The 12,497-nt window shown below is 45.1% G+C and overlaps 1 protein-coding gene across 3 annotated transcripts in view; it reads right to left on the reverse strand.

Moving 5' to 3' along the window:
- Nucleotides 1-12,497, reverse strand: part of ATP6V0D2 (ATPase H+ transporting V0 subunit d2) — a 49,560-nt gene that overhangs the window by 11,169 nt on the left and 25,894 nt on the right. For 2 of the 3 annotated variants that reach the window (XM_061122879.1, XM_061122878.1), the window contains exon 3: nucleotides 763-941. In XM_061122879.1, coding sequence (XP_060978862.1) covers nucleotides 763-941 — 179 coding nt within the window. Of the gene's footprint in view, nucleotides 1-762; nucleotides 942-3,305; nucleotides 3,515-12,497 lie in introns of those variants that run through there. The other variant, XM_061122880.1, reaches the window with a different exon arrangement.

Raw genomic sequence — 12,497 nt, forward strand, 5'->3', positions numbered from 1 at the left:
CCGTGGTTGGGGGTGGCAGGGCCTGGCTTCATGCCTGTGAACATGGGTTTTCAGACTCATCGTCTTTCAGTCACACTATGCTTCTGGAGCAACTGACCCTTAATAATGATGCAATTACTTTTCTTTTTAAAGTTTGTTTTAAATGGCAGCTATTATGATGAATGATCAGCAGTGAACTGCCATTATCAGGGTTTCCTGACAACGGAGGTATAAAATGATTCCTTCAGCATTTTAAATGCTGCAAATATTGTCCATGCCAAAGTATGATGACATTAACATTTATTTTCTCACTGCTTCAGGTCGTTTGACAAACACTCCTGAGCATCTCAGAAAAAAATGGCATTCCCAAACTTCCTAAAACAAAGTGTTTCCCAGACACAGCCCTATACAGAAATTTAAAATGAAAAGGTAAGGAACTTAATCACCTAAAACACAGCTAGAAAATTTTTTGAAAAATTACAAGTGTTATCATTTATTTGCTGTGATCAGGAGTGAAGCCCATGGGCTTGGATGTTGGAAGGTGAGGCCTGGCTCTGCTCGGCTACCAGTGGTCTGCGTGGGGTCTGGGGCGGAATTACATCACTTGTCTTGACCTGAAAAAGGAGGGAGCTGGACCAGATGATTCTGCAATGTCCCCTTCCCCTTCTAGGAATCTGTATAGTATGACGCTGCGTTCATGGAGACAACTCTGAGTTGCAAGTGTGTTTTCTGATGGTGTGATAACGCGCACAAACAGCCGCACGGTGACTTGGGCGCTCGTACCTAAGGGCGTCTCCACCAGAATGGCGTTGAAGAGGTCAGAAGGCGTCTCTGCGATGTTGACTGCTTCCATTTCCGTGAAGTGGCCGAGGGGGTGGCACTTCCCCAGAATGTCCTTCACGGGTTTGCTCTGCAGAGCGCCGTTCATCAGGAGAATCACGTTGTCTATCATGTAACTGCACCTGGGGTGGAAGGGGGACCCGGTCGTTAGGGACACGATCGCGTGAGGATAAGGAGCACCCCACCGGTTAAAGCAGCACACACCGTCCAGGCACGTCCGCGTTCTCGAAGGAAATCACATCTCCTTTAAGTTTAAGCTCTGGCGTGTGAGAGATGTGGGTGGGGTAAGATACACGACTCGCAGAGGGAACTGTAGTTTGAAAAACCGTATTCATAGCTCTAATAACTGACCGGTGAACCCCGTAGGAGAGGACCCTACACGCTAACTATCGTATGTGGGGGGTGGGGCTGGGGGCAGAGAGCCGCGAGGGTGTAAGATTGTTTGATTTCTCGTAATGGACTGTGGACTGACAAAGTTGAGAAACACAGAACTGAAGGGTTTCTTTCTACTTTAAAAGCTGACTGTTGAAATCTGTGATGAAGCCCCATCACTGAGGATTCAAAGTTTTAAGTATTTAAAATAAAAAGGAATAAAATTAACATATTCATTTTAAAATTAAAATGTTTTATGTATTTAAAATTAGACTGTTCTGGTCTTTTTCTCTTATGAGAGAGTGAGCTTTCTAACCTCTCCCCCCTCCCAGAACCCCAGGAGTCCATAGATTCACACTTTATGTGATTTCTTTCTTCAATACAAAGCCCTATATTCCCAGGATGTTGCAAACGATGAGGTGAAGAAGTAAGAGAGACACAGTCGCCTCCTGTGTAGAGAACACAGCTTGAGGGAGGTCCTGGAGAAGGATCCACTGGGATGCCCTGCAGCGCAGCAGGCAGGCTGTGCAAAGATTGAGGGTGGCGTGCGGCTTCAGAGCTGGGCGTTTAAACCTGTCTGGGATCAGACTGATGAGGTGGTTGGATGGCATCACCGGCTCGATGGACATGAGTTTGAGTAAACTCTGGGACAGGGAGGCCTGGGGTGCTGCAGTCCATGGGGTCGCAGAGAGTCGGACACGACTGAGCGACTGAACTGAATTGGGATCAGACTTCCTGGGGAGTGACTTCAGGCTGCAGCTTGCAGAATGAGTAAGAGCTGTCTAAGCAAAAGCAGCCGGGAATGGGGCGAAAGAGTGCTTGCAGGCAGAAGGGAGAACACGTGGAAAGCCCCAGAGGTGGAGAGCCAGGAACAAGGACATCCTTCTGCCTGAGGCTGAGTGCTGGAGGTGGGGCCCAGACTGAACAGGCGGGGTCCTGAAGGACAAGATGAGGAATGTAGATCGAGGGCCATGGGAGATGCTGAGTGCCTTTAAGGACAGGGGAGAATTACGATCTATGTAGACAGAATAGGTATTAAAACAGAAGAGGGAAATACACTTATATAGCAAAGTGCTTTACAAAAGTTATACTGCATTTTTATTTAATTATGATAATCACACTGTAATGATAATAGGTACTATTATTAATGAAATTTTACAGGCAAGCAACTAGAGGCCCAGACAGGTAAAAATCTCAGCCATGATGACACAGCTAACAAACGAGAGAGCGGTGTGTCAAACTTGGTCTGCTCCTGGAACCTTTCTCTGAACGCTCAGGTTATGTTGTGTTTAGTTGTCAAGGATGACGCATCGGTTTCTGGTTTTAACAGTTAGAAGCTGGAGCCATTTATTGAGATGCGAGCGTTGGAGGAAGAACAGGTTATAATAGGAGCAGGTTTGGAGCAGAGTGAGCTCAGATGCCCAGGAGGAGATACCAGGCAGGCTTCAGCCACCTGAGTCCTGAAGACAGCGCTGGGGCAGAGACGGTCAGGGAACCGGGCAGTTTAAAGGTAGAAGCAGATGTTTGGGAGTGCTTGAGGTCACACCTTGGCAGGTACCTCAAGAGTTCAGTCTTGAGAATTCTGGGGAGCCCCAACATTCAAGGCCCTGGACAGAACTCAGCAGGAATGAGCAGACGGTAGGAAGAAAGCCACAAGAAGGAGTTCTAGGACATTTCAGAAAGAAGACGTCAAAGGCCCCAGGAAAATCAAGTTGGACACTAAAGCAAGTGTTCTCAGGATGCAGCCACTAAGAGGTCCTCTAACGCCAGAGCGAACACGCGTTCAGGGGGGTTTGCTTGTGGAAGGGGAAGGGAAGAAGGCAGAAAGCTGGCCACTGTGTGTTTAGAACGAGAGGGAAGTAAAGAGGTTTCGTTCGCTTTGTTTTTTAAAAGAGTTCACGCTACAGGGCGGCGGAAGGTAACTAATATGGAGACCTAGGGGCTGAAGGAACTTTGGACTTCCAGTTTTGGTGTTTTTCCCCTAAAGATGGGAGCGAAGAGAACGTGATTAAGAGCTGAGGGGAAAGAGGCAGCGAGAGGCTGAGGTGGACGAGCCAGAAAGGACAGCTAAGCGGTGAGACACAGTCCTCAGGTCTGACAGCAAGGGGACTCACCCACTGCACAGTTCAAGCTTGAAAAACAAACGCCTTTCAGGACTTCCCCTGGTGGTCCAGTGGTTAAGACTCTGCCTTGCAATGTACAGGACGCGGGCTTCATCCCTGGTCAGAGAGCCAAGATCCCACATGCGACTAAGCTCACACGCCTCACTAGAGACTCGTGTGCTGGAAACTACAGTCCACGCACTCCGGAGCCCCGCCACAAGCACAGAGGCCCAGGCACCGTGACGGAAGATCCCGCAGGTCACAACTAAGACCAGACACAGCCAAAGCTGAATAAATAAATGTGAAAAAAAAAAAAACGCAAAAACCCACCTTTCACTGGATGAAAATAAGCCTGTCCACTCAGAAGCACAGTCACTGGAGTCTGGCTGCCTGGGTTACAGGCTTCCTGGGCAAGAATGCATTTCCAGCAGGAAAATAGTCTCCTGCATGGCCCCTGAGCTTCTCAAAGTTATCCCAACAAAAATTTTACCTAAAGGAGTTTAGAAGAAGGCACGTATCCCTTCATGAAATTGTGTAACTATAAAGTTTCTTCACCCCCTCCAAACAGCAGTGCCACATTTAGACATTATGGAATTGGAGAATCCTTTTTATCTCCTGAAAAGGATATTAAAATGGAAGTGCTTACTTAACTGTCCCTTTATGGCTCAGAAGCTATTACCTGAGAGGGGAATTGCCAGCACTTAATAATCTTAGCAGACTCGAGATATTTAATTGTTCCCCACAGCACCGCTGTGATGTAAAAGCAGGTGAGCCGCCAACATTCCCGATTTGCAGAGGACTATTAGACTGACGCTCACGGGGGCGAACAAAGTCAGTGAGACTTCAGCCCACAGGTAACAAGACTCAAGCCCATGCCTGTATGATGCATGTGGGCATGTGTACGTGTGTGTGTACACATGTGTGTACTGGGTGCCTTTTTTTTTAAAGTTAATGGAGAGGCTAGTCCTACATTGCAAAGAGAAAGGTGTATGGAGATTGAATTGTTTTATTTCAACTCATTTAAGTGGCCTTGTTTCCAAGATGGGATAATAATAGCAGTTCTCAGCTGTGTCCAGAAAACGAAGTGAGAACTCAAGACTGGACCATGGCAGGTGAGAGGCGTCTCTTTCCTTACCTCCATCACACAGGCCCTGGGTGCATAATGAGTGGCGGTTTGGGGTGGAATGGGGTAGTATGCCCAGAAGATAGCTTGTTCTCTCCAGACAATAATCCTGATAACCTTCAGGGCCATGCCTCCAGGGGTTAGGAATGAAATCTCTAATGGGTCACTTGAGTCATGTTTGAGTTTAAAGTCACCTGGCTGCTCACCAAGTTCAAACTCCTCATGTTTTAAATACTTGTGCTTATAAGTAGTAACAGCCAAGACTTGTGTCCACTCAGTGGGGTCAATGTTTTTCCCACTCATGGCCTAGACAAACATTCTCACTGAGCCCCTTCTAAATATTTTCTCTATAACGCTGACATTGGCACCTCTGAAAATCATGAAGTGAAGTGAAGTGAAAGTTGCTCAGTCATGTCTGACTCTTTGTGACCCCATGGACTATACAGTCTGTGGAATTCTCCAGGCCAGAAAAATTTCCCTTCTCCAGGGGATCTTCCCAACCCAGGGATAGAACCCAGGTCTCCCGTATTGCAGGCAGATTCTTTACCAGCTGAGCCCCCAGGGAAGTGCATGAATGAACCTAAAATTGTGAGAGTAAATGACACAATTTCAAAAAGTTTAGGTTTTAAAAAGACGAATTTTTAAAAATGCCAACCTTGCTTGAGGTTGTTAATATGTGTCAGACATTACATGCAATACACGCATGGTTCTACTCAAGACTCCCCACCAGCCAGCGCTTAAGGACCACTTCACACAGAGGAATAGGCTGTGGGGGTTCCATACCTTGTCCAAGGCCGCCCCGCTGCAGAGGGGCAGTGTTGGGACCCCACCGCCAAAGCCCGGCTCCATGCTGGATTTAGATAAAGCAGCTTCGCCCAGAAGATATTTTAATATTTCCTTTTGGACTTAATGCTGTTCTTTTTCCTTCTGCTCCCAAACTTATTTAAGGATCTGGAAGCTAACTAAATTAACTTTCCTGTGATATAACTATCAAATTCTGGGCTAATGTAACAGTTGTTATATGGTCAGACACTAGAGCGAGCCATAATTTGGTGCTAGTGGAACTGTTCTATGAATAAAAGTTTTAAGTACTTAGGTGTCATTAGCAGTGGCTGAGAAATGACCATCATTCCCGAAGCACTCTGGCGTGAGATAGTTAGGCAAAGAGAGGTATAAGAACTGTACCTCTATAGGCAAAGAACCATATTCTTCTTTTAAGAATGTAGTTAGCAGAGGTTCAGAAGAAAGTGGTCATGTCTTTTCTGAAGACACATCTACCAAGATGGTAGGCAGAGGGAAAAGCCAGAGGGTTTTACAAATCCTTTAGGCTTCTCTGGTCGGATTTTGGTCTAACCATATCATGCACCATTTGACCCCCCTCCCCAACCAAGTTAATATTCAAGATATATGAAAAGGAAAACATTCATTAATACAGTGAAATGAGGGGAAAAAGAGATTTCAATAAATCTCTATAAGATCTCAAACACATAGAATTTTGTTGATGGCTTTAGAGCAAAAGAAGTCCCTGATCAGAAGGTACATGTGATAAAGCAGATGCAGAGTTGGGAAATTGCCATGAAAGGTGTCAGGCTTGGGCTGGTTCAGGAACAGTGACAATTGGTTCAAGGCTGTAAGGCAAGGGTCAGGGCAATTAACTACAATAATTTTCCAGGGACGTGACCTCCCAGGTGGGGCAAGGCAGCAAGTCTTAGGAGCATTGCCGTGCAACCACACGAAACAATTGCTGAAAATTATGCATACCTCATTTACTTTAAGTCGATCCGTAAAAACTTTTACTGTAAGCTTACACACTGCAAAGACATTTCTGGTGTATCATAGATGCCAGTATTTAAAATGAAACTCTTAAATCAGTCAAATTAAATTATTCAGTGAAGTGTCTGGATACTCACCTGCTATATGCTGATTTCTGTCCTCCTAAAATTCACATTGAATGAAATTCCAGAAAACTATTCAAATCCTTAAAGGATGATGCCATCAAGGTTTTGCTTTCATTATGTCAGCAAATCTGGAAGACCTGGTAGTGGCCACGGACTGGAAAAGGTCAATCCTCATCCCAATTCCCAAGAAGGGTGGTACTAATGAATGTGCTAACCATCGGACAATTGCACTCATCTCCCAGGCTAAGAAGGTCATGCTTAAAATCTTGCATGCTAGGCTTCTGCTGCTGCTAAGTCGCCTCAGTCATGTCTGACTCTGTGTGACCCCATAGACGGCAGCCCACCAGGCTCCTCCATCCCTGGGATTCTCCAGGCAAGAATACTGGAGTGGGTTGCCATTTCCTTCTCCAATGCATGCTAGTTCGTTAGAAGAGAAAATTTAACAATATTCAAAATATCACTTAAGTGGGCATGAGAGACAGTAATGGCTAGAAATATAATTACATTTCAATAACACAGCATCATTCCTAGATAAAGCTTGCATACCGAAATAAGTTCTGAGGATGCAACCCATATCACATCAACAAGTAGGAGAATAACAATCCTAAGAGCCATTCGCTTCCGCTGAGTGAAACCACTGCTCTGGGAATTCATTCGGTTCATGATAAACACACACACTATTTGCAGTCTTATTTTAAAGGCCTTTCTGAGGTCTTGAAGAGCGATGCCTGAAAACTCAGCAGATCCGAGTCTAAACGGAGGTGAAGAACTCAGCGCACCTCGCCTTCCTGCCCCGGGATGGCGTCCTGGCGGCACCACTAGCGCACCCGGCCAGGACCCGCCGCTGCCCAGGGCCACGGCCGCGGCCTCGGACTCACAGGGCTTTCGCGGCCTGTCATCGCGCTGCGCGGAGGCCCAGCCCCTGAAGCCTGCGGCGCCCCTTGGGCGACGCTGCCGACGCCCACCGGCTCCACTCGGTTCGGGAGGGCCGGGGGCGGGCGAAGGTAAGGAACAGCGCAGGCAGCGATGGCCGCGGAGGCCCGGAGCTGGACGCGTTATTCAAACCAAGAACTTCCAGGTGTCCAGGCTGGGTTTAGAAAAGGAAGAGGAACTAGAGATCAAACTGCCAACATTCGCTGGATCATAAAGCAAGGGAATTTCAGAAAAACATCTGTCTCTGTATCATAGATGACACTAAAGCCTTTGACTGTGTGGATCATGACAAACTTGGAAAGCTCTCAGCGAGATGAGAATACCTGTATGGGGGGGTCAAGCTGCAACAGTTAGGACCCTGTGTGGAACAGCCGATTGGTTCAAGGCTGAGAAAGGCGTACCCCAGGGCCGCCTGCTGTCACCCGGTTTGTTCAACCTACACACGGAGCCCATCCTGAGAAATGCCGGGCTGGAGGAGTTACAAGCTGGAATCAAGATAGGCGGGAGAAACAGCAACAACCTGGGATATGAGGATGATACCACTTTAATGGCAGAAAGTGAAGAGGAGTGAAACAGGCTGTTGATGAGGGTGAAGGAGGAGAATGAAAGAGCCAGCTTAAGACTAAATATTAAACTAAGATCATGGCATCTGGCCCCATTACTGCATGGCAAATAGAGGGGAAAAGGTGGAAGCTGTGACAGATTTCCTCTTCTTGGGCTCTAAAATCACTGCAGATGGTGACTGCAGCCATGAAATCAGAAGATGATTGCTCCTCGGCAGAAAAGTGATGACAAACCTAGACAGTGTGTTGAAAAGCAGAGACATTCCTCTGCCAGCAAAGGTCCATCCAGTCCAGGCTATGGTCTTCCCAGTGGCCATGTAGGTTGTGAGAGCTGGACTGTAAAGGTAGAACACCAAAGCATTGATGTCTTCAAACTGTGGTGCTGGAGAAGATTCCTGAAAGTCCCTTGGACAGCAAGGAGATCAAACCAGTCAACCTCAAGGAAGATCAACCCTCAATATTCACTGGAAGGACTGATGTTGAAGCTGAAGCTCCAGTATTTTGGTCACCTGATGCAAACAGTAGATGACTCAGTAGAAAAGTCCCTCATGCTGGGAAAGATTGAGGGCAGAAGGAAAAGAGGGCGTCAGAGGATGAGATGGCTGGACGGCATCACTGATGCAATGAGCATGAGCTTGGGCAAACTCCGGGAGATGGGGAGGGACAGGGAGGCCGGGTGTGCTGCAGTCCATGGGGTTGCAAAGAGTCAGACATGACTGGGTGACTAAACAAAAAATTCATGTTGACACCCTAGCCCCAGTGTGATGGTATATGGAGTTGGGGCCACTGGGGCTGTTAATTAGGTTCAAGTGAGGTCCTGACGGTGCAGCCTGCATGACAGGATTAGTGTCCTTCTAAGGACAGACACCGGCATCTTGCTCTCTCTCCTGCTGTGTGAGGACACAGTGAGGAAGAGAGCCTTCACCAGGGGACCAAATTGGATGGCACCTTAATTTTGGACTTCCGTGCCTCCAAAACTGTAAGGAATAAAGTCCAATTATCCAATCCACCAAGTCTGTGCCATTTTGTTACAGAAACTCAAGCTCACTAAGACACCACCACTATTCAATTACAAATACATAAACAAAGAAATTATGTTGTTCTTTTTTTTTTCTGGAAATGTTATTTCTACTCCAATTCTCTGATGAAATTTTACACTAATATAGCATTTATGTCTTCATGTTGAAAGTCTTTTATGGCTCTCTATAACTCTCTATACGTGCAATTAAATACTAATTTGTCATTTCCTGTGATCATAGGCTTCAGATGTTAGATTTTATGAGTTATTATTACTGTTACTACTATGTGGATACAAAAATATGGAATAAATTTTTAAAGCTTTTTATCTTGAAATAATTACAGATTCTCTAGGAAGTTGAAAAAAATCATACAGAGAGGTCCTACGTCCTCTTCACCCAGTTTCCACCAGGGGTTACATCTTCATAGCTCTTATGTTAGAATTAGACAATTGACATCAATCATCCGCATGTGTGTAGTTCTGTCTTACTTTATCCCATGCGTAGATTGGTGCAGGCACCACCATAGTCAAGGCACGGAACTCCCACCTCATCTAAAGACCTCCAGTGTGCCACCCCTTCATCGTCACATCCTTTTCCCGCCAACCATCTCCTGTGCTGTAGAGTTCAGTCACTCAGTCATGACTCTTTGTGACCCCATGGACTGTAGTCCGCCAGGCTCCTCTGTCCATGGGGATTCTCCAGGTCAATAATACTGCAGTGGTTGCCATGCCCTCCTCCAGGGGATCTTCCCAACCCAGGGTTTGAACCCAAGTCTCCTGCATCACAGGTGGATTCTTTACCATCTGAACCACTTGGGAAGCCCATCTCCGAACCTCTGGCAAATACTAATTTGTTCTTTCTATAACTTTGCCATTTTTGTGCATAATATTTAACAGGAATTGTTTATTATGTGACATTTTGAGATTGGCTATTTTAATTCAGCTTATTGTGGTTCAGCTGGTAACGAGTCCGCCTGCAATGTGGGAGACCTGGGTTTGATCCCTGGGTTGGGAACATCCCCTGGAGAAGTGAAAGGCTCCCCACTCCAATATTCTGGTCTGGGGAATTCCATGGACTGTATAGACCATGGGGTCGCAAAGAGTCGGACACGACCGAGTGACTTTCACTTTCACTAATTCCCTTGAGATACATGTAATACAAGTTGTTGCCTGTAAATAATACAAATATGGACACTTGTGTGTCAGTTTTTATGTAGAAATAAATTTCAGTTTATCTGGAATAATGCTTAGAAGTGCAATTTGAGTTGTATGGTAGACTATGTTTAGTTTTTTAAGAAACTGCATAAATCTTATCTCTTAAGATTTTCTCTTACCTTCCCTACTTATAAGAGAACTGTCTTAAATATTTCCTCCATATACAGACCACATCAGAAAAATATTAATTTTTGCTTCAAATGTCAACTATAAAATAGAAAACCAAGAGGAGGAAGTCTGTTGTATTTACCCATGTTTTCCTCCTATTTTGTTGTTCTTTTCTTGCTGTTCCCAGATTCCTTCTTTTATCATTTCCTTTGTTTCAAGAATTTTGTTCAGCCATTCTTTTAGGGTAGGTCTATGGGCCACAGATTCTTAGTTTTCATTCTTCTGAGGCTGTTTTGAGTCACCCTTCAATCTTGAAAGATGCCTTCATTGTATACAGAATTCTGGGTTAACATTTCTTTCCCTTTAGCATTAAACAATGCTATAACCCTTCCTTCTGAACACCGTGGTTTCTAAGGAGAAATCCACTCCTGTTCACATTGCTTTTCCCCCATGAGTATCACAGCTTTTAGGCATTTTTGTCTTTGTCTTTCAGAAGTTTGACTATGATGTATCTTGGCTTGGGTTTCACTGGGTTCCTCTTATTTGGGGTTCGTTTAGTTCTTGAATCAGTAGGTTTGTGTCTTTTGCCAAATTCCGAGGGTTTCCAGTCATTGCTTCTTTGAACAGTTTTTCACCCTTTCCTCTCTTCTCTCCTTGGGGACTCACTGCTGCTTTGCATTGAGTCCTGGGTGTGATGGAAGGTGGAGCCGGGGGAGTCTTAATCTTAAAGGGTGCAGAGGGAAAAGTTGGAAGCTTGAAATCCAGAAGCTTGGAGAAGGGCTCTGCCCCACACAGCCCCCCAGTCACCCCTGCAGACGAGTTCTGCACCTCCACCTGCAAAGCAGAAGCCGGAGGACCCACTGCCATCACATTCTATCAAAGGAGCCTCCTGGCACCGCCTGTGCCATCACGAGCACCCGGCTGAGGCAGTGTTTGCCAGACTCCTCCACCAAAAAGGCCCTGCCTCCTCTTTCCATATTGTCCTCTTTGGAAGTCAAGCATAAGAGAAGAGGGAACTATGGTACCCTCCTTGAGGATGGAGCATCTACACAAATCATTCTGTAAGGGAGATGTGTCCCTTCTCGCTCATTTATTAAATTAGTAAATCATTTATTTAGACCAGGATGGTCTTAAAAAATATTTATTTTATACTTTGGATGATAATTCAGTACAATTTCCTTTATTTCGCTGCTCAAATTGCTCCAGCTTTGGCCCCTGGGAGCTCTTGCAGTCGGTTCCTGTGAGCGCCTTTAACACACCCCAAACCATTGCAGGTTTTTTTTGCTTTGTTTCATTTTTCACATCCTTATATTCTGGTATTACAAGATAGTTCAAGTTCATCTTGTATATTTCTCGCTCGAGTCCTCAGATAGCTGTTTATCCAAGGAATGTCAGTTCCCTTTATGGGGGAATGGTTTTAGAAACCAAGATCTAACAAAAGAGCTGAAAATTTTATACCCATTAGACTTAGCAACTAGAGTGGTTTTGAGGGCATGGTGGGGTCAGAAATAAGACTGAGGGGGGTTGAGAAAATAAGTGAGAAGATAGGAGTAGAGACCATCCTTTTTAAGAAGCTTGGCATCAAGGGGTGGGAAAGGGCAGAATATCATTGTCTTCACATGACTGCAGTGCAAACTAAATCAAATCACACATATGAAAATAGTTTGTAAATCATCAATTACAACAGTAAAAGGAGGCCAAGCTTTGAAATAGATAAGCCTAATTTTAAGCCCAGCTCTGTCACTTAAAAACCAGTTTAAAAAGAGCTCCATTTCCTCAGTCTCAAATGGAAATATTTATTCAACTTAAATTGCTGGCACCAGGATTAGTCATACATCTGAAAACACTAGTACAGTGCCTCCAGTGAAGGAAAGTCACATACCCTTAGACAAAGCTAATTCCCTGTAAACTGGACCTTGGAGGAAGAGGAGATAAAAATTAGAAGCTGTATACATAATATTTAGTGTAAAAATTTTGCAATGTTTATACTCTTTCATCAAGCCTGAGATTTCTATATCTCTATACTTTTACACTTAGTTCTAGTTAATAGAATCCTTCTAAAATTTACCTATTGCTCATAGAAGACAAGGGATTAACCCCTGGGATGGCGTGGAGATATGAGGCTGAGGGCTACAGTCATCTGGGAGACAGAACATCCCCAGGACATAAACCACGATACCTGTTGGGATACTGGCCCTCAGGTCTGATTTATACCTTTGATAAAATCTGTTACCAACCTGTTCTGCATCTTCTAACCCTAGAATCATCTTTGTGTGGTCATCGTTTCATACGATGTCTCCGTTAAGATATCTGAACTTCAAAATGTTTAATATTTTCTCTTTGGAA

Source organism: Dama dama, chromosome 21 (genome assembly GCF_033118175.1).
Source record: "Dama dama isolate Ldn47 chromosome 21, ASM3311817v1, whole genome shotgun sequence".
NCBI classification, from domain to species: domain Eukaryota; kingdom Metazoa; phylum Chordata; class Mammalia; order Artiodactyla; family Cervidae; genus Dama; species Dama dama.